At 40.2% G+C, this 23287-nt stretch overlaps 1 protein-coding gene across 2 annotated transcripts in view; it reads right to left on the bottom strand.

Annotated features, from left to right (window-relative positions):
• LOC122557065 (FERM domain-containing protein 7-like) overlaps window positions 1-23287 on the bottom strand; it is a 66096-nt gene that overhangs the window by 30796 nt on the left and 12013 nt on the right. For both annotated transcript variants that reach the window (XM_043704335.1, XM_043704334.1), the window contains exons 3-5: window positions 22190-22294; window positions 19183-19225; window positions 3618-3696 (exon numbers count right to left, since the gene is read on the bottom strand). In XM_043704335.1, coding sequence (XP_043560270.1) covers window positions 3618-3696; window positions 19183-19225; window positions 22190-22294 — 227 coding nt within the window. The remainder of the gene's footprint in view (window positions 1-3617; window positions 3697-19182; window positions 19226-22189; window positions 22295-23287) is intronic.

Raw genomic sequence — 23287 nt, 5'->3', positions numbered from 1 at the left:
TAACTTTCTTCCTGTTTGTCCTACGTGGTGTTTGTGGCAGTCCTTGCATGGAATTTTGTAGATGACGTTGGTTTTGTCCATGGGTTGTACTGGGTCTTTTAAGTTTGTTAGTTTTTGTTTGAGAGTGTTGGTGGGTTTGTGTGCTACTAGGATTCCGAGGGGTCTTAGTAGTCTGGCTGTCATTTCTGAAACTTCTTTGATGTATGGTAAGGTGGTTAGGGTTTCTGGCTGTGTTTGGTCTGCTTGTCGTGGTTTGTTCTTGAGGAATCTGCGCTCTGTATTTTTTGAGTATCCATTCTTCTTGAATTAATTGTATAGGTGGTTCTCCTCTGTTTTCCGAAGTTTGTCTGTGCTGCAGTGTGTGGTGGCTCATTGGAATAGTGTTCTGATACAGCTTCGTTTGTGCGTGTTGGGATGGTTGTTGGTGTAGTTAAGTATTTGGTCAGTGTTTGTCTGTTTCCTGTATACACAGGTTTGGAGTTCTCCATTGTCCTTTCTTTCGACTGTGAGGTCCAGGAATGCGAGTTTGTTGTCGGTTTCTTCCTCCTTGGTGAACCTTAAGCCTGTGAGGGTGTTGTTGATGATGTTAAATGTCTCTTCTATCTTGTTTCGTTTTGTGATGACAAAGGTGTCATCTACGTAGCGGACCCAGATTTTTGGTTTGACATTTGGTCGGGCTGTTTATTCTAGTCTTTGCATTACTGCTTCTGCTATGAATCCTGATAGCGGAGATCCCATGGGTGTGCCGTTGGTTTGTTTGTAGATTATGTTGTTGAAGGTAAAGTGGGAGGTGAGGCACAGGTCCACTAGCTTCATGATGTTTTCGTTGGTAATGTGATTGATGGTGGTTGGGGTGTGTGTGATGGTCTCTTCTAAAAGTGCAGTAAGTGTTTCCTTCCCCAGGTCGATGTTGATGGAGGTGAACAGTGCTGTTACGTTGAATGAAATTATTGTTTTGTCTTCCTCTATTTTGGTGTTTTTGATAAGCAAAGTCATGCCAGAGAATTCCTAGCTCCCTTCAAAATCAACAGCCACAAACTATAAGCGGAAGTAAAGTTGAGTTGCTTTGGCTTTTGGTGTCAGATTATTGATGTTGAGGAGCTGCATGTAAGTTATAATGTTATAAATGAGTTATAGTATAGAATATCAATGTTTCACCAATAAAACATTGCCTACATATCTGTTTTAATTACTTACATTGAGGAACAAAAAGATCTTGTATTTATGTAATGTCCTCCACAACTCAGCATGTCCCTTAATGCTGAGCAGTCATTATCTACTTTTGGAATGTCGTCACTACTACAACGTAGAGAGTGCAGCAGCCAGTCAGTGCATACAAAGGTCCAACTAATAGCATTGAGAAATATCACTCTGTCTAACTAGTGCTGTTTGGGAGATAACTACTTGTCAGGAGAGGACAGATGAATACAGATTTTCAACATTCACCTGAGAGGTAAGATGGGGTCTCAGTTTAAAGACTCATTGGTAAAATGACACTTCTGACATTTCACTGGAAATGTCAGCCGTGATTACATAGTCATATTTCTGACAGCATGGAAGAAGAATGGGATAATACATAAATACTGCACATTAATAGTAACCTGAAGATTACCTTAGAGTGTAATGGGATCTTGATCGGATGGACCAATGGCCCTAGATGTTTGCAGCTATAGTTAATTTGGATAAATGTGAGTTGCTGCATTTTGGAAAGACAAATTAGGACAGGACTTATACACTTAATGCTAAGTTCCTGGGGAGTGTTGCTGAACAAAGGGACCTTGGATTGTAAGTTCATAGTCCTTTGAAATTGGAAACACAGGTCAATAGGATAGTGAAGAAGGCTTTTGGTATGATTACCTTTATTGGTCAGTGCATTGAGTATAGGAGTGGGAGGTCATGTTGCGGCTGTACAGGGCATTAGTTAGGCCACTTTTGGAATACTGCATTCAATTCTGGTCTCCTTGATATAGGAAGGATGTTGTGAAACTTGAAAGAGTTCAAAAAGATCCACAAGGTTATTGCCAGGGTTGGAGGTTTTGAGCTATAGGGAGAGGCTGAATAGACTGGGACTCTTTTCCATGCAGTGTCAGAGGCTGAGAGGTGACCTTATAGAGATTTATAAAATCATGAGGGGCATGGATAGAGTAAATAGCCAAGATCTTTTCCCTGGGTTTGGGGAGTCCAAACTGGAGGGCACAGGTTTAAGGTGAGAGAAGAAAGATTTAAAAGGTACCTAAGGGGCAACATTTTCATGTAGAGGGTGGTGTGTGTATAGAATGAGCTGCGAGAAGAAGTAGTGACATCTGGTACAATTACAACATTTAAAAGGTAGCGCATAGGTATATGAATAGGAAGGGTTAGAGGGATATAGGCCAAATACTGGCTAGATTTATTTAGAATATCTGGTCAGCATGGATGAGTTGAACAGAAGGATCTGTGCCTGTGTTGTATATCTCTATGAATCTATGGAGACAACAGTCCAAATAAGTGAAGCTCTATTTGTTATCTTTATTATTTCAGAGGACATTAATGCCACCAGCTGGACCAATATTTATTACCTATTCCCTTTGAGAAGCTGATGATAAGTTGCCTTCTTGAACTGCTGCAGTCCATGGGGTATACGTACACCCACATAACTGTGAGGGAGGGAGTATCAGGATTTTGATGCAGACACATTGAATGAATGGCGATATATTTCCAAGTTAAGGATGGTGGGTGGCTTGAAGGGTACTTGTTCTTCTAGATGGAAGGAGTCATAAATTTGGGTGGAACGTCATGAAAAAAGAAAATGAGAGGGCATTGAATGTCTACAGTAATATAGAGCACAAGTACAATTAATTAGCTCACTCATGTAAATAGCAATCAGCTCATGTACTTTCAACCTCCGAAGACAATTTCTGAAACATACCTGATTTTTAAGCATCACGTTAATTGCCTTTATATCATGAGCAATGGTGTCATTCTGGAATCATTTACTGTAATTAGAGAATTTTAATTTGAGAATTCCAAATGAATGACAACAAAGTCATAAAAAAAAACTGCTGCAAATAATTGGAATAAAGAAAACTCGGTGCTCCTACAGCCAATGATGAAAGTGGCTTCATTTATGGGAAGTGGACGTTATATCTTGTTCACCTGCTCTTTGATCCAGTTAAATCAGATGGATTATCACTTGATACTAAGTACTGAAGTAACATCAAGTGCTGATAGAGGACCTCTCCCATATTCTAACCTTTTACTTCAACATCTTATGAAAGCACAGTCACTTAACAAGGCGACTTCCTGCCACTGTGTCTGATGTGTAAATACATGGTTTGCGACAGGGCTGCTTCACCAGAAAGAGTAGGCCTCAGCTGCCATACCTCGGACATCTCTCTTTCCTACTGCTCCTCCTCTCTTTTCTCTCTATCCCCACACTGAAAATCTGTTCAAGTGCCAGCAGCTGCACAGGTTTCCATGGTTGTGGATTCAAACCTCAAATCAAAACACACAATCTGAATCAGGGTCATCCAAGATATGTCGGCCACAAGTGAAGTCAAAGCAGACTTTATGAAAGGGCAGTCTATGGTGCTAATTTAGCTTGTGATTTCCAAAAGTGCAGAGAGGGTTATACCCACCTTGTCAATTCATCTTGGAGCTGCCCTGGATCAGGTGGGAAGAACTTCACTACGAATTGAAACAAAACTTTCTTCTCACCTGTCAGAGAAATGTGAACATCATCATCATCATCATCAGTTGGACATTAAAAACAGCATAAATGAAGCAAAAGCAATTTAAAAAAAGGAACTTCTCATTCATTAGGAAGGAATAGACAGAAGTTATGTGCACAAACAGGCCATAAGGCCCAACTAGTCATTGCTAGTGTTTACCCTCCTTGCGAGCAAATAGTTTTATATCTACTTCTCAACCCTGTTCCCATGTCCATCACTATCCTTTTGTTCAATTGCCACTTCAATGTAATCCTGAATTTGATCAACGGATGCCAGAGGAATATGCTGGGGTCTCAATTATTTCCAATTTTCACCAATGATGGGATGAATGGACCTGTTCATTTATGCAAGGTTTCTGAAGATGTAAGGCAGGTTGAAAATAAATTATGAGGAAACTATGAAAAATATGCAAAAGGATGTAAATAGCTAAAATTAGACAAACTATAATATATTGTGGGAATCTGAAATTATTCACACTGGTTAAACGAACAGGAAAGCAGAATATTACTTATATGAAAAGCCAATGCAAAATGCCTCAACACGGTGGGATTAGTGCGTTCTCCTATTTAAGAATCATAAAATATTAACATGCAGGCACAATAAGTAAGGCAATAGAATGGTGGTTCATATGGCAAGCAGGAATAAGTTATAGAGCTCTCACTACATCACAGGAAAATATCCTTTGGCCCACTGAGATTGTACCAATCAAAAACAACCACTTAACTATTTTAATCCCATTTTCCACCAATTGGACTATAGCTTTGTTTGTTTTGGTATCGCAAAAGCACATCTAAATGCTTCTTAAATCCTATGACGATTTCTGCCCCATACTGAGTGCCTTCATTTTAGGGCAGCATGGTGGCTCAGTGGTTAGCATGGCTGCCTCACAGTACCAGGGATCTAAGTTCAATTCCAACCTCTGGCGACTGTCTGTGTGGAGTTTGCACATTTCCCTGTGTCTGCTTGAGTTTCCTCCGGGTGCTCTGATTTACTTCCACAATCCAAAGATGTGCAGATTAGGTGAATTGGCCATGCTAAATTGCCTCATAGTGTAGGTTAGGTGTGTTAGTCAGGGGTAAATATAGAATAATAGGGTAGGGGAATGGATTTGGGTGGGATATTCTTTGGAGGGTTTGTGTGGACTTGTAGGGCCGAAGGGCCTGTTTCCACACTGTAGGGATTCTGTGAGTCTACCACCCAGACAGGCAGTGAGTTCCAGATTCCCACCACCCTCTGGTGAAAATGCATTTCTTCACATCTCCTCTAAACCTTCTCTCCCTTACTTTAAATCTATGCTCCCTGGTGTTGTGACACGGAGATGAACACATAGAACATAGGACATAGAACAGTACAGCACAGAACAGACCCTTCAGCCCATGATGTTGTGCTGACCACTGATCCTCATGTATGCACCCTCAAATTTCTGTGACCATATGCATGTCCAAAAGTCTCTTAAATGTCCCCACTGTTAATTAAACCAAACATCCAGAAAAGCTCACCTCGTCCTGTAATCTGTTAAAATATGAGTGACAAAGAACTCTCAACTTCCACTATTTAAAGAAAATAACATCAATTTATTCTTTAACTCTAAAGTGAACATTAAAAAACAACTATTCACAACACCAAACCCCCCTTTCTCTTAACTGCTTATTACCTGCCTCCAACTCTATAACAATATGCTGTTCCAATAAGACACTTATTAAAATCACATCAAGTTAATTTCAAAATCACACAGCTGCTGTCAACTTTGGTATCTTTTCTCTTCCAGCTAAAGATCTACCTGGGTCATCTTCATTCTTTTTACAGCAAATATGTTTCAAGTGAAAAGGTACCCTTGAGAGACAGTATTTCCTAATTTCTCATTCTGTGTTGATGGCAGTTGTTCTGACTCCAATTTCCAAAATGCCTGTGTTTTTATATGTGTCTATGGTTCAATGTTGGCAAAACACTAAATTCAAACTCAATTGGGTTTTAGTATCCTGGAGTATAATTTAAACTGATTTGTTAAATTCAAATTGTTGTCAAAACAGCAATCAACTCAGGTATCAAGTTCACAGCCAAATGTTACATATTTTCACTTTTCCAGTCCATTCTTATACTGCTATTTTGTCCTATGACGCAGGTGCTTGTAAGCTCTCAGTTCAGAACAGCATTCACTCTCTTTTAAAGGTACAATACATGCCTTCAACTTCATAACACCGATCATTGATCTCTCCATCAAAGAAAATGTTTCTTCCTGTCTACCCTATCTATGCCCCTCACAATTTTATCCATCTTAATCATGCCACCTTTCAATCTCCTTCACTCTAAGGAAAACAATCCCAATCTGTCCAATCTCTCTTCACAACTGAAGCTCTCAAGCCCAGGCACCATCCTGATAAATCTCCTCTGCACCCTCTCCAGTGCTATCATATCCCTCCTGTAAATTAGATTTCCAGAACTGCACACAATACTTTAGCTGTGGCCTATTCAAAGTTTTATACAGTTCCATCATAATGTCCCTGCTCTGTGCCTTGACCATTAAAGGCAACTATCCCATATGCCTTCTTCAACATTTTGTCCACCTATCCTGATACCTTAAGGGACCAGTGTACATGCACACCCTCTGATCTGCGGTGCTTCCCAGAGTCCTACCATTCATCATGTATTTCCTTGCCTAGCCTGTCCTGCCTAACCTTACATTTATCCGACTGAATTCCATTTGCCACTGAACAGCCCGTCTGACCTGATGAAGAGCTTTTGCCTGAATCGCTGATTTTTCTGCTCCTCTGATGCAGTCCTGTCCTGCTGTGCTTTTCCAGCACCACTCTAATCTTAACTCCAATCTCCAGCATCTGCAGCACCCACTTCCTAGCCCGTTTGACTAGACAATCTGTAATTTAAGGTTACCCTCCTCACTATTTACCACCCATTAATTTTTGTACCCTCTGCAAACGTATTGATCAACATTCAAGTTTAAATCATTTATATAAACCACAAACAACAAAGGCCCTAATACTAATTTCAGCAGGACCATACTGCTACAGACTTCCAATCAGATAAATAGCCCCCAACTATCACCCTCTGATTCCTGACACTCAGTGAATTGTGGATCCAATTTGCCAAATTTCCTTGGATCCTATGGGCTCTTACAATCACTATCAGTCTGCCATGTGGGACCTTATCAAAAGTGTTGCTGAAATCCAAATGGACAACATCGAAAACAATGACCTCATCTACTCTTATCGCATCAACTCTTCGGAAAATTCAAGCAAGTTGGTCAGACATGATCTCTCCTCAACAAAACCATATTGACTGTTGATTAATCCCCACCTCACTAAACACAGATTAATTCTGTCCCTGAGAATTGCTTCCAATAGTTTCCCCACCACCAAAGTTAGAATGGCCAGCCTATAGTTTCCTGGTTTATCCCTTACTGCCTTCTTGAGTAATGGTACCACATTGTCTGTCCTCCAGTCCTGTGGCAATTAAAAAAATGAATAAAACCAAGGTTCCCTTCAGAGAGTTGCTAATCTGGACATCAACTCCAATGTGCCACCATTATATCATATCCTTGGAAATGCTCACACAATGGAAACCAATCATTTTAATCTTAAAAGTTTAAATCAATCACTAGGATTCAGTTTAGAGAGTTTTAGGGAGGGTTTTCTAAAGTTTAGAGCTTAGGCAGCTGAAGATATGTCTACCATTATGGAGCAAAGTCAGAAAAGCTCAATGTTTCATGCACTCGGCAAAGTGACTTTACACAGAGCCTTTGTTTAAAACAATGAAACCACAGTAGTCACATAACAATGTTAAACCACAGCAAGAGACAAAGTGAACAAAGACATTTCTCCAGTTACTCAAGAGCCCAGAGGAAGATCAGGAGAGAATTCTGGGCTTGGAGGAGATTATAGAGAGAGGGACGGTCAAGCCAGGGATTTGCAAACAAGGATTAGAATTTTAAAATCTGGTTATTGTTTGACTAGGGCCCAATGTGAATTAATGGCTAGAGGGCCAAAAGAGGAAACAAAATCTGGTGCATGTTAAGACAAAGTTGCAGCGGGAAATTAGGTGGCCTAAGGCCTATGCAGGTTGCAATGTGGGAGATTTTCCAGGACTGCGTGATTTACTCTTCATTGGATGCCGACATCATTGGCTAGACCAGAATTCATTACCCATCCCTATTTGTCCTTTATTGAGTGACCCACAAGGCTATTTCAGGGATAGTGCAGAGTGTACTCTTGTTGTTCTAGGTCTGCAGTCACCTGTGTTTTTACAATAATTGACAATGGTTTCATGGTTATCATTTAGACTTAAACTTCTAGATTTTTTGAAATTAAATTCAAACTCAAGATTCTGTCTCTTTAAACATAAAATAAATTAGTGAAATATTTTTCACTTTATTTAAAAATATGAGGACCGTGATGGAAATATAACCATTTTGATGGCAGATGGTGGAATTTGAACTCAATAAAAATATGGAATTAAGAGTCGAATGATGACCATGAAACCATTGTCAAATGTTGAGGAAAAATCCATTTGGTTCACTTAATGGGTTAATAAATGGGTTAATAGACAATAGACAATAGGTGCAGGAGTAGGCCATTCTGCCCTTCGAGCCAGCACCACCATTCATTATGATCATGGCTGATCATCCTCAATCGGTATCCTGTTCCTGCCTTATCCCCATAACCCTTGATTCCACTATCCTTGAGAGCTCTATCCAACTCTTTTTTGAAGGTATCCAGAGACTTGGCCTCCACAGCCTTCTGGGGCAGAGCATTCCACACACTCACCACTCTCTGGGTGAAGAAGTTTCTCCTCAACTCTGTTCTAAATGGCCTACCCCATATTTTTAAACTGTGTATCCTCTGGTTCGGGACTCACCCATCAGCGGAAACATTCACTACCTGCTGTACCTGCATGCTTGCTTTCATTGACTGATGTACAAGAACACCCAGATCTTTTTGTACTGTTCCTTTTCCTTGACTCCATTTAGGTAGTAATCTACCTTCCTGTTCTTGCCACCAAAGTGGATAACCACACATTTATCCACATTAAACTGCATCTGCCATGCATCTGTCCACTCACCTAGCCTGTCCAGGTCACCCTGTAATCTCCTAACATCCTCCTCACATTCAACCTGCCACCCAGCTTTGTATCATCAGCAGATTTGCTAATATTACTTTTAATACCATCATATATATCATTAATGTATATTGTAAAAAGCTGCGGTACCAGCACTGATCTCTGTGTACCCTACTGGTCACCACCTGCCATTCCGAAAGGGAGCTGTTTATCACTACTCTTTGTTTCCTGTCAGCCAACCAATTTTCAATCCAAGCCAGTATTTTGCCCCCAATACCATGCGCCCTAATTTTGCTCACTAACCTCCTATGTGGGACTTTATCAAAGGCTTTCTGAAAGTCCAGGTACACTACATCCACTGGATCTCCTTTGTCCATCTTCAGAGTTACATCCTCAAAAAATTCCAGAAGATTAGCCAATATGATTTCCCCTTCATAAATCCATGCTGACTCTGACCTATCCAGTTACTACTATCCAGATGTGTCGTAATTTCATCCTTTATAATTGACTCCAGCATCTTTCCCACCACTGAGGTCAGACCAACTGGTCTATAATTCCCTGCTTTCTCTCTCCCTTCTTTCTTAAAACGTGGGACAACATTAGCCACCCTCCAATCCGCAGGAACTGATCCTGAATCTACACAACATTGGAAAATGATCACCAATGCATCCACGATTTCTAGAGCCACCTCCTTCAGTACCCTGAGATGTAGACCATCAGGCCCTGGGAACTTACCAGCCTTCAGACCTAACAGTCTCTCCAACACCAATTCCTGGCAAATATAAATTCCCATCAGTTCAGGTCCTTCAGCCACTATTATCTCAGGCAGATTGCTTGTGTCTTCCCCAGTGAACACAGATCTGAAGTACCAATTCAACTCTTCTGCCATTTCTTTGTTCCATGTAATATATTCACCTATTTCTGTCTTCAAGGGTCCAATTTTAGTCTTAACCATTTTTTTTTCCTTTCATATACCCAAAGGGTTAATGCCCTTTGGGGAATGAATCTGGTTCACTAACAGGTTAGAAAAGCACAGCCGGTCAGGCAGCAACCAAGCTGCAGGAGAATTGATTTTTCATGTCCTTTAGGGACTGAGACTGACCTGGTCTGGCCTACATATGACTCCATTTTTATCCATCATTGTCTGATCCTTAATACTAAGGCTGGTGGCACGGTGGCACAGTGGTTAGCACTACTGCCTCATAGCACCAGAAACCTGGGTTCAATTCCTGCCTCAGGCAACTATCAGTGTGGAGTTTGCACATTCTCCCCGTGTCTGTGTGGGTTTACCCTGGGTGCTCCAGTTTCCTCCCACAGTCCAAAAATGTGCAGGTTAGGTGATTTGGCCAAGTTAAATTGCCTGTAGTGTTAGATGTAGGGGAATGGGTCTGGGTGGGTTGCGCTTCAGCGGGTCATTGTGGACTTGTTGGGCTGAAGGGCCTGTTTCCATACTGTAAGTAATCTAATCTACTATCAATTTTAAGTTCTTGGTCCCCTTCTGAGAGTGTTTTTAACTTTATGCCGACAGCAATAAATGTTGCCATAGCCAGCCATGCTCTCATCCAGTGAATTAATTAATTTTTTGAAAACCCAATTTGAATGTCATACACTTTTGGGTTCAGGTCAAGTGGCTCCCTGGCTCCTGATACCCTTCATTTTATATCTATTGAGCCAATATAGTTTCCACCTACTCTTTAAAAAACTTTGTTAAGACAAGTCCTTCTTCTTGTTAAGACTCACTAGTAGTTTAACCTCTTCCACTGTAAGCTGAAGAGGCCCTTAGACACAGTATCGAAAGGAGGGTTGGTGGTAATGAAATAACTCCACAGATTCCAGCATTCCATTGCCAAGTCACCCTTTAGTTACACATGGATTGTCCTTGACACTAATTCAACTTCCTCACTTTCCGAGTCAGCAAGATGTCAGACACTCCTGTTCTTTTCTGTTAGTCAGGGCTCCCTGATTGGACCAGGTTGATAGCCGCATTCAGGGAACTCATATTCTATGAGGTCCACCTGGCTGACCTCGTTACAATCACTACAGTAGAACTCTGCATCATTAGCTACTAGTAGTTAATTCTGCAGCACATAGAAAATCCTGGAGACATACCATTCTACCCAGGAGAAAAATAATTTGGGAAAAGAAGTGAGCTTACCACTTTAAAGACATAGCCACTTTAAGAATACTCAGCCATCAGCTGACAAGCAGTCAGTACAAGTGATGGAATGAGTGGCAGAACAATAGAGGCAGTCCAGGGTACAACCTTCACATCTGAGCTGCAAAGATGCAAAATGAAAGCAGTGTAGGCTGGAAGAGAGGGGAAAAAAACTAGTCACGCTTGGCAATTTGGTGGTCAGTCCTGACTTTAGATTCGGTTAGGAAGTCAGCATTTCAGAGCATAAAGTTAAAAACACTCCCAGAACAAGAACTTAAAATTGACAGTATTAAGGATCAGGTTGCAAAGTATAGAAATAAAAAGAGGAGGACTTAATATTCACAGTGAGCACCACTGGCAAACAACAAACACTGGCAAGCATGGTGACAGTAGCAAAGTTGAGGGCAGTGAAATTAATTGATGGCATAGCCACAGCACCAGGAATAATGCAGAGCACAAGTCAGGTGACCAAAAGAGTGATTTAAAAGACTTAGAAGACAGAATTTCACAGAAGAAGACATTAAGAGAATTCTAACACAAATCATAGATTTGGTAGGAAAATATATAAAAGCCACTGTGATTTATTGAGAGAAACACAGCAAGGTATATTTATTAAGCCGTGAAAGCATTCATTTTTCTTGCAATAAAACAAGAGACTGCCATCTTGAAAACAGAAGAGAAAAAGATCTTAAATTACCTGCAGTAGGCAGTAACTCATTACTTTGATCATAATACAATGGTGGGAATATTGCAAGCAAGCAGTAGATATTGCTATTTAGCAGATTTTAAAGCTATATTAGAAGAAAATCATACAGCATTGCTATATTACAGAGTTTAACAGCCTGTAAAGCTGAGAGATGAAAATAACATTGATTTAGTGTAATATCAAGTGCTTAAAAATCAGAAGATTACACAAAGCATTGAATGCCACGGATTTTAAACAGCATTAAATGAGAAAATTAATTGACAGGAGAAATAACTTTACCTTAATAATTGATTGTAAGAGATGGGTCAAACAGAACACATGATTAGAAATCTTGGAGAAAATTGCTCTTAGGATACGGAATAATTTCAAATTGAAACACTAAATCTCAAGGTGAACAAATAAATACACTATTATCTTCAATAGAACCTACAGCTGATGATAATATAAATTGACAAAATATCAAAGAAGACACAGATACATTTGCAGAAAGTCTTCAATCTTCTGATAATTACTTTATCTGAAAGCAAATACAACTCTTGAAAAGGTAGAAGAGAAAAGTTCATCATCCAGGAAAATCCAAAGATAATTTTATTTCTACAAATCAGAAGAAAAATGTAATAATGGAGCTTTGAAATCCAAATTCGTAAAAGACAGAATTGATGTTGAAATTTTTGATGTAACTACATCAGACCTATTATCTTCCAAAGAAGATTAGACTTTGGAACATTATTTCATATTGTGCTGGAAAATGAAATGGGAAAGAGTCACTGTCAAATCCTGAGTGGAGAAGAATTTTGTTGTAGGAGAGTAATAGAGCCTAGACACTTTATAACATTCACGTACTCAAAAATCATATGTGACTAATCAACTGTCTTATCCAAGCAGTAGATACTAAGATTCAATGTGAAGAAGCACCATAAAAAAAAGTTGCTCAGCTATGACAAAAGAATCTGCTTCTGTAAATCTAGGGGCCAATCTTGGTAGATATGCAGAAGTATGACACAGTTTCAGAGCAGTAAAATGCTTCATGCCTACTCCTACAAAGATGTTAATGTGATAGAGCCACCAGTTTCAGAAAAGGGCTTTCAATACATTCCTAAGTTGGTGACTCAACCAGTTTGGGTTTGACAGAAGTTGTTGAAAAAGCTCAGCAGGTCTAGCAGCATCTGTGGAGAGAAATCAGTTAATGTTTCGGGTCCAGTGACCTTTCCTCAGATGTGATGAGCTTGTATATGACATTGGACATCTTATTAATTTTAAGTTTGATACATGGTCAAATGCCAGTGTCTTGTCAGAGATTAGCTGTGACTTGCAGACATGGCCCAAGTAGAAATGCATTTAATAGGGAAGGAATGCTGCAGGCAATTCTGCAAAACAAGGAATGTAAGAGAGTTGAAAATATATACATAATTCACAATCAACACTTCTCACTTTTTAGCCTGCACTCGTCTTGACGTCAGTAACCTTGAGGCTCAACTTTGAGGTTCAACTAGTTCCAAGAGAATAACTCGATCGGGATCAAGCCATCATGTTGGATCTGCTTTTGTTTGACATGAATATAAATGATTTGGATGCAAAGAAAGAAGGCAAGAATATGGTAAGTTTGCAGATGACACATAAAATGGTGATATAGTGGACAGTGAAGAAAGTTATCTAAGATTACAAATGGATCTTGATTAATTGAGTCAATGGGAGTTTAATTTAGATAAATGGCTCAGGAGTTTAATTTAGATAAATGTGAGGTATTGCATTTTGATAAAACAAACAAGAGCAGAACTTATACCATTAAAAGTTGGACCTTGAGTAGTGTTGTAGAACAGAGAGGCCTAGAGGTTCAAGTACACGCTTTGAAGTTTGCGTCAAATGTAGACAGGGTAGTTAAGAAAGCATTTAGCATGCTTGCCTTCATCACTCATTGCTTTGAATACAGAGTTGGGATGTCATGTTGAGTTTGTTCAGGACATTGGTGAAATCTCTTGTGGAGTACTGTGTCCAGTTCTGGTTGTCCTGTTATAAGAAGGATATAAAATGCTGGAGAGGTTTCAGAATAGATTTACCAGGTTGTTGCTGGGAATGAAGAGTTTGGGTAATAAGGAGAGGTTGGATAGGTTGGGGCTTTTCTCACTGGGGCTTACGAGGGGGGATCTCATAGAAGTTTATAAATCATGAAGGGTATAGATAAGGTGAATGGCAGATGTCTTTTCCCCGGGTGAGGGATTTCAAGACTAAGGGAGATAGTTTTAAGGTGAGAGGAGAAAGATTTAAAAAGGACATGAGGGCCAACTTGTTTTACACAGAGAGTGGTTCATGTGTGGAATGAACTTCCAGAGGAAGTGGTGGGTGTACATACAGTTACAACATTTAAACGATATTTGGATAAGTGCATGAATAAGAAATGTTTGGAGGCATATGAACCAAGTGCAGGCAAGGACTAGTTTAGTTTGGGAATATGGTTGTCATGAACTGGTTGGACTGATAGGTCTATTTGACTCCATAACTGATCAAAGGCATTGAATGGAATATTTTATAGATTTTCCTAGACTCATGGTAGAACCAAAAAAAGCAGCAATAATCTGTTGTCTGTGTAAGAGAGAGTTAGTTCACTTTAAGAGAGTTCACTTAAAGGATTCCATGAGCAGTTTCGATGAAATGTTATGACTCTGCCGGGCAATTATTTCTGATGTGGGTCTGCAAACTGTACACACCGTTAGTCTACTATAATGTCTGATTCATAACTTCCAATGTATTTTACATTTCAAATAAAGGAAACCACAAATGTAATTAATCCGTGATAAGCAATTGATTATTTGACCATTATCATTACTATTACTTACATTTGTATAAGATAATTGTTTCATACTGTCAACAGTAAGAAAATTTGTGACTTTAAAGGTGTGGTGAAAATGTTTTCCATTCCTGCCATCATAGAAGTACCATCTAATGAATGAAGCTTGCCATAAGAAGCACATTCTAAGAACAAGAAATAGATTAGATTACAGTGTGGAAACAGGCCCTTCAGCCCAACAAGTCCACACCGACCCACCACCCACCCAGACCCATTCCCCTGCCCCTAACACTACGGTCAATTCTACACATTTTTGGACTGTGGGAGGAAACTGGAGTCCCCGGAGGAAACTCACACAGACACGGGAAGAATGTGCAAACTCCACACAGTCCGTCGCCTGAGGTGGGAATTGAACCTGGGTCTCTGGTGCTGTGAGGCAGCAGTGCTAACCACTGTGCCACCATGCCACCCACAAGTACTTAAGCTAATTGAGGCAACATTAACTGAAGTTATTCAGGCAGCAAAATAGACATAAGAGCAAATTGATACAGTAGATTCGACTTTGTTGCTGGGTACGAAAACAACACAAGCTGAAGAGCAGCATTTCAATCCTTTGTTTATCAAAGAATTATCTGTTTCACTGACAGAGACATGTTAAGTCAGCAGTAATCATCCAGCAACACAACTGAACATGTGATGATGTTCACTTCAGCAGAATCCACAAAGAACAAGATGGCCAAACTACTCAACAATTCAAAACAAAGAGCTTACATGCTTCAACTTGGATGTCTCAGCAGGTTGAACAAAATGGGGATGAGCTGCATTCAATTTCAGAGAAGCCAACCTATGTCCACAGATTCAGGACATGGTCAAAAAAAGATGGAATTATCTGATGTGAAAATCCAGGACATTACAAAGGAGAAAGCACTTGCTTCAACTCAATAGTTGTTTTCCATTATAGTCATTCACGAGACTGAAGGGCACCCAATTGATGTTAGGAGGCAATTATCTAAGTTGGCAGTTCACCTGTGAAGGGAATTCTGGAGATTACAGGTCCTCTAGGTAAGATAATGGACCAACTGTTGAGTGTAACAGGAATGGCATCCTCCACGAAAGATATGCAAAAGATAAAAGAATCTTGCAGTGAAGAAATTCTTCACACAACCTCTGAATCAAAATCAACCGTCCTCAAACCAAAGACTTACCAATCTTCCCAGTCTTTTGAGTACACATTCTGGAAGAACTATGAATCCTCCTGATCGTCTGAATTTGTGAAGTCAGAAATTTGAGGGTGGGGGAGGGGTGCAAGATAGGGTCATGGTCAATAAAGAAGTAGGCATGTACTTAATATATAAATGGTAACTTTGGAGAAAAAGCTTAGAGGGAGACAATGAATAAGGTAATGATTTTGAAAGGGTTAATGTTGGAGGTATTATCTGGTAGTGGTTGATTCCATAATGAAGCCAATAACTATTGCCATTCACAATAACTTCAAAGTTTACTGTTATAACATCCAAGTGCTCTATGTGTTTCACACAGAAAGGAATACCTTTCCTTAAATTTCACACCTGATTAAGGTGACTGATTACCAAAAATAAAACATAGGAAATAGAAAAAACTCTGTACAATAATAAAAGGATGCATGTTGCTAATTTTTAATAATACTTTTTGTATTAATGACTTTCTACTCCACTTGCATTGCTTTGAGATTGTAGACACCCAGTCCTGACTGCTGTGTAAGTGAAGCTCATTTTTCAGAATGCAGCCTTATTCTGGTTATTTGTGATTCTGTACAGTCTTTGCTTCTTTATTTAAAGAAAGGTGTATAAAGAAAGGTGAAAAAAATGCTTTGAAAGCAGTAAAGTGAAGGGTGGGTTATCTTATGAGGAAAGGTTGGACACATTGGCTTGTATCTGCTAGAGTTTAGAAGAGTAAGAGGTGACTTGATTAAAGACGAGATCCTGAATCTAGAAATAGATTGTCTTCATGAGATTTGACTGCTTTGATTTCAAAGATTTGCATAACATTATATTGCAAACCATTTGACATCCTCTGATCTCAATTTGAAAAGCACATTCATGTGTTAAGACAGTATCGTTCCTCAAAATGCATATATCCTGAAGGGTGTGGACAGGGTGGATATGAAAAGGATGTTTCCTCTTGTGGGAGAGTCAAGAACCAGGGGTTCATGGTTAAAAGATAAGCAGTCAGCCATTGAAGGCAGAGATTAGATTAGATTAGATTAGATTAGATTACTTACAGTGTGGAAACAGGCCCTTCGGCCCAACAAGTCCACACTGACCTGCTGAAACGTAACCCACCCAGACCCATTCCCCTATATTTACCCCTTCATCTAACACTACGGGCAATTTAGCGTGGCCAATTCGCCTAACCTGCAAACCGGAGCACCCGGAGGAAACCCACGCAGACACGGGGAGAATGTGCAAACTCCACACAGAGAGTCGCCTGAGGCGGGAATTGAATCCGGGTCTCTGGCGCTGTGAGGCGAACCTTTTTTCTCATTGTGGGTCAGAAGTCTTTGGAGTTCAAAAGGCAGAGGAATCAGAGTCTTTGAATGTTTTTCAAGCAAAGATGCAGAGATTGTTGATATGCTAAAGGGAGGAGAGGTTATCAGGGTAGGTGGGAATGCTGAGTCATTAGATCACTAATAACCTTATCTCATAGAGAAGGAAATGTGTTGCTGGAAAAGCGCAGCAGGTCAGGCAGCATCCAGAGAAACGTCGATTCTCCTGTTCCCTGGATGCTGCCTGACCTGCTGCGCTTTTCCAGCAACACATTTCCAGCTCTGATCTCCAGCATCTGCAGACCTCACTTTCTCCTTATCTCATAGAGAAACAGGCTCAAAGGGCCAAGTGGCAAATTTTTGCCCTTAGTCCATGTGTTTGTATGTATCTTTGCCAAGCTCATTACCAAACCGAATAGGGACCTCGTGTGGCACAGTGGTAGTGTCCCTACTCTGGACCATGTGGCCCAGGTTCAAATCCCACATGCTACAGAGGTTGTCCTAATGTCTATGAACAGGTTGATTAGCAAAATAGGTTAAATAACATAGAATACTGTAATGGTGCTACTGCATTTTACTGGCCATAGCAAGGTATATTTACAGGAGCATGCCCACAATAAATTATGGAGACTGTAGCACTGAGTTGGCCCTGAAACCCTGCAATGCTTATTGGTGGGGGTGTTAGTGGGTAGTGCACTGTTGAGGTAGAGACAGTGCTGGAGGGGGTTCTCTAAATACGTGGCTCTGCCATGACAAAGCTGAGCTCTGAAACAGAGTAACTGAGCTACAGAGGAAGCTGCCCCCCTGGCATTGACAGCACTCACCTTCAGTAGGGCTGGAATAAATAGGCAATGTTCAACACAGCACCAAGACGAAACTAAAACAGAAGACAGCAGATGCTGAAAAAGCAAAGCAAACAAGTATCTTCCCCTCAAACTTGCTCAAAAATCAAAGTTGGTGGGTGTTCACTACAGCAGTGATACCAGTTCATGGTACACTTGTCAAAGTGACCTTGGTTTAATTTGGTAATTTGGGACCGGCAGCACAGTCAGTGACCAGGAGGTGACAAATCTTTGGTACAGATCAATGTGTAATCGTGCAGGGTGATTTTTCAAGCTGTGTAGAAGGTAATGTTTCTGAAAGGATTAATTTTCACATTTCATCTGCTGCCCCCATTCTGCTGATCACACACACACACACATACACACACACACTTCTATTCTAGCTTTTGAAAGGAGCAGATATATCTGGACAAGATTCCTAAAGTGCTGCTAACTATACATGAACACATGTAGTTATACATATAATATAATAAACCTTCTTGCTATCTAAGAACAGTGCTTCTCCTGTAGATACTTTACGGTGTGTATCCACTGTCGTGAATTACTAGAGAGACCCAAGAGAAAGAAAAGACAAAGAAAGATTGGTGATCGTGAAGTTTTTCAAATGATCCTTACCCAATACTAGAAGAGGCAAATACCACAAGTTACCAATATGATCACCTGGGAAAAAGTTACACAAGCCTCAGAAGTGGCCTATTCAAAGCTAGAAATACACAATAAAACTGCCCTGAGATATCAAGTTGATCTTTGCAAATCAGGAAAGCTAGGATGTCATTAAACCCCAAAGTAAATAATGAAAATGCTTGGCAGGTCAGGTCAGGACTTGAGGAGAGAAAAGCAGAGTTAACATTCCAGGCCAATGACCTTTCATCGGAATCAGAAAAGGTTAGAAATGAACAAAATCTAAATAAATACAGAACAATGGAAAAGGGAGAGAGGAAGGAACAGCGTTAGAAGAATTAGAATAGAGACCACAGTGATTTCATGACAATGACTGTTCCAACAGCTTTAGAACATCCTCTCATAATTGTGCTCCTCCTAGAGATTGTAGATTCTTATTTCAGTCACAGCTTCTGATGAAAGTAAACTGAATGAATCACCCCTATATTTAAACTCCACTAGACTGTAAGAACCCTCCCTTGTTCCACCGAAGCTGAAATTTAAACTTGTCCTTCTGTAACAATAGATTAAACATGTGAATATGTTGCCAGAAGCACAGTTTCTTATTCTCATTGTATTTGGCTGTGATTCTTACTTTCACAATGTCTCTGGTACTCTAGGGGCTTTACATTGACAATTTGTGTTATGACTGATAAGTTCCACACTAGTTCCTATACAGAGCAAGATCGTGTTTGGTCAGAGGTACTTTAGAAATGTGCACATTACTCACCTTTGATTTGTTTTAGAACAGGTTTTAAGAGATCCAACCAAACCTGCAATTAGCACAGAGATCCAAATCAGAATGGTGTGGCAGGATAGAGAGTGGATACATTTATACACAATATAACTGGGTCACTTCACTTCAAAATAAACGCTCCCACTGAGTAACAGGCCTGTGTGGTGTGTTACAGGATGAAGGCCCTCCAGTGGTTTCCTGGTCCATTTGATTTTATTTTAGCTGGGCAAAGGTGGGGGACCTAAAGCATTCTGAGAGCCATCACGTCAGTGAAATGAATGGGGCAGGAACTCAGACCCAGCACCAATTTCCGAGCAATAGATGGTCTATTTTGGATTGCAACTGCTGACCCTCAAGTGCACAGTCTGAGAATTTTCTTAGTGGTGACAGAGGCATCCTCAGCAGAAGATGACAAGTTTTAGATCACAGGATTCTGACATTGACCTGTGCACTGGAAAATAGCACGGGCAGGAATTTCAATCCATCATTTATGGCTTTAAATTTTTTTTTTAGGAATGGAGTCTTTTGACCTTCCGATAGCATCTCAGATTCCAATTCCATAGCTAACTGATACTTAATTGGTGCATAATTAAATCTTCAGTTCATGCAGGGGACTTGTTACAATGTAACACAAGAACATTTGGAAGTGGATGTTAGTGCTATGGTTTCAGGCTATTTTCTGTTCTGCCTGGTCCATTGGAACATAGGGGGAAGAAAGGCCCTGAGGTGGCAGTATCTTGGAATCTTCTCCATCTGAAAACTTTCAATCCAGCACAGCAGACACTTCTTGATCATCTTGAACTGTGGAATGCTACCAATCCTTCATTGATGAATAACTCAGCCATAAATGAAAGATAAATGGAGTGTTGTTTATTCTATGTTTGAAGAGGAAGGATTGTAGCATTGAACATGGGTCAATTTCCTATCATTATTTTACAAATACTATTCCAGCAATTTTCCCTAAACCTAGCAATAAACAGACAGTGTTGGGTTTGGGTTAAGATATGACCTGACACAAATGTAAGTCAGCACTCTCTATAGTCAAAAAATAGCCTCCTAGAGTCAGGGACAGGGTCCATAGACTAAACCTAGAATCAATAATGCATTTAGACATGATTCAAAATGGGCATAGAGTGGAGGAAAGAACATTCTTGAAAACTTTAAGGCTGTTTTGATGCCCTCACCAATATTTCTCCGTCTACCAACACTACCAAAAACAAATTTATTGGCTGTTAAACTTCTAACCATTGTCAGATCATGCTGTGCATCCTATGACTGACACATACACAACAACAATATGCATCGGACTAGTTCAAAATGTTTAAAAGATTTTACCTCTTGCCTGATAGATGCAATAACCTGCCACACCAAAATATTTCTTACATCTTTTAAATATTTCACGAGTCCATTTCTTTAAAAAGCAATATTTATGCAAAGTAATCATTAATTATTTAGCATTTTCATATCACCAAACAAAACAAAAAAAAGCTGTTTAATATAGTGAACTGTTTTGCGAGGCAGGTTAGAGCTCATGGAATAAAAAGGATAGTAACAACATGGATACATAACAGGGCAAGTGACAGGAAACAGAGTGGTGGTGAACAGTTGTTTTGTAAACTGGGGGAAGTTTTATAGTGGAGTTCCACAGGAGCTGTTGTTGAGAACCTTGCTGTTCCTGACATATATTTGGCCTTTGCGTACAGATCACAATTACAAAAATTGCAGATGATACAAAATTTGGAAGCATTATAAGCCATAAAGAGGACAGAGAATATTTGAAAAGGACATTTAAGAGTGGTGGAATAGTTGATTGGTCGACAATTGGAAGGTACAATTTAATACACAGGAGTGTAGACTGATTTATTTTAGTAGGAGGAACATGGAGGGGCAATAGAAAATAAAGCAGGCAAAAGTGAGGACTGCAGATGCTGGAAATCAGAGTCTAGATTGGAGTGGTGCTTGAATAGCACAGCCAGTCAGGCAGCATCCAAAGAACAGGAAAATCGTCGTTTCGGGCAAAAGCCCTTTATCAGGAATGGAGCCATGGGTTCAGGATCTATTCCTGATGAAGGGCTTTTGCCCGAAACGTCGATTTTCCTGCTCCTCAGATGCTGCCTGACCTGCTGTGTTTTTCCACCACAACTCTAATCTAGACAATAGAAAATAAAGCACTATTCAAAAGGAGTTGCAGGTGCAGTGGGATCTTAGTGTACACGTGCAGAAATCATTGAAGGCTACAGACAGCACAGTCAATAAAGCATATAGAATAAAGCATATAGAATACAGTAATTTATAAATAGAGATGTAGGGTACCAAAGTAAGGAATTGCTTTGCCCTAGGTTCGACATCCAGTTCTGAGCACCAGCTTTAAGGAGGGTGTGAAAACACTGGGAAAAGATTCACGAGAATATTTCCAGGGATGAGCACCTTCAGTCGTGTGGATAGATTAAAGAAGTTGGGATCCTTCTCCTCAAAGAAGAGAAGATTGAAAATAGGTTTATAGATATTTTCAAAATTGTGACGAGACTAGACAAAGCAGATAGGGATACATTGTTCCCATTGGCAGAAGGATTACGAACCAGAGGGCTCACATTGAAGGTCATTAGAAACAAGAAACACCAGGGTCATAAGGAGAACTGATTCTGTGCAGAGAGTTGCTAGTTTCTGGAATGGACTGCGTGGGAGTGTGGTGGAGGCAACTTTTATTGTGACATCGTTTGAAAGAGGGTTGAATCATTATCTTCAAAGCTACAGGAAAGTGATTTTTGTGTTGCACCACGTGAAATGCTCCTACAGAGAGCTGGTATGAATATGATGGACCAAATGGCCTCCTTATGTGCTGTAACCATTCCGTTATTCTATGATTTTCCATTGCATACCTCTCCAATCCTAGAATTTCACAACATAGGAGGAGCCATTCAGTCCATCATACCCATGCTCTGAACTAACAAGTTCCTCTCAATTAACAAAGTTTGGGGAGACAGAGTTGGCCATTGCTCACCATATTCCCAGAGCGATTGTTGAACTCCATTCCAAAGTAATCCTCCTCAACAAGGTTCAGGCGTTGGCAGACACAATCGAAAAGGGTCTTTCCCGTGGCTTTTTGCTGGGGAAAGGTCACATGAAGAAATACTACCTGTGAGTCTGTATTAGTTCAGCAGTGCTAAAGAGCTCTGGGCATTCATTACCAGAGAGATGCTGGCAAACTTCATAATACCATAAGGACATTAACCGGGGTCACCAAGGAATGAGCAAGCTCCATTCTAGTGTGAAATTGGTTTGCTTTGCTGTGAGAGATCTGTTTTATATTGGTTACACAGACATAACTTCTATTCGGAGGTATTTGCAAATTGATGAATCAATGAACTTGAGGTGGGGGGTTTTAATTCCTGTGTTCACCAGGTTTTATCACACATTGGTTTTGATCAGAGACTGACCAGACCAGAGCAGAAAGCACTGCCAATATTGGTTACATGGTACATCTATCAATGTAATGAGCCTTAAACTGGTTGTAGCTCCAGGTAGTCCCAGCAAGTGGAAACTACTGTGTCAGCTCTGGATTGACATCCAGTGGGATACTCCTGTCTGGTGCCTCCATGGTGTAGGACAACCCCTGCTCTCTGGGCTGGTATAAGCAAAGTTCCAGCTACCTGAAGGAGGGCTCATGCCATGGCCAGTCAGACTCTTAATTAGCTTACGGCTCCTGCCAGTGTTGATGGTACAGGACCGAAGAGGCTGAATGGCCTCACCAAATCCCTGAGCCAATGTGCATGTGTGTGTGCGCTTGTGAGTGTGTGTGTGTATGCGACATACACATTGTCTTGTTTTTTTTCCATATGCAGATTCCTGGTGTGGCTTAACTGCTATCTTTTCAGACACTTGCCAAGTTGTGGAGTGTGTAGGCCTAGCTGATGGTTTAAGTACATTAATACATTCACTCAACCTGTGGACATTTCCAGGAACTATATATATATTTGAATAAGTCACTCCCAAAATCTTGTAAACTATTCAACTAAAATACTTTGGAAGATTGGGTCATCCCACAGTCCAAATACCATACACATTTACACAACATTTCCTTTCTCTCCCTGAAAATGCT

This window comes from Chiloscyllium plagiosum, chromosome 15 (genome assembly GCF_004010195.1).
Source record: "Chiloscyllium plagiosum isolate BGI_BamShark_2017 chromosome 15, ASM401019v2, whole genome shotgun sequence".
Lineage (NCBI taxonomy): Eukaryota > Metazoa > Chordata > Chondrichthyes > Orectolobiformes > Hemiscylliidae > Chiloscyllium > Chiloscyllium plagiosum.
Note: the sequence above shows the minus strand (reverse complement) of the source record. Positions and strands in the feature narration are given on the sequence as shown.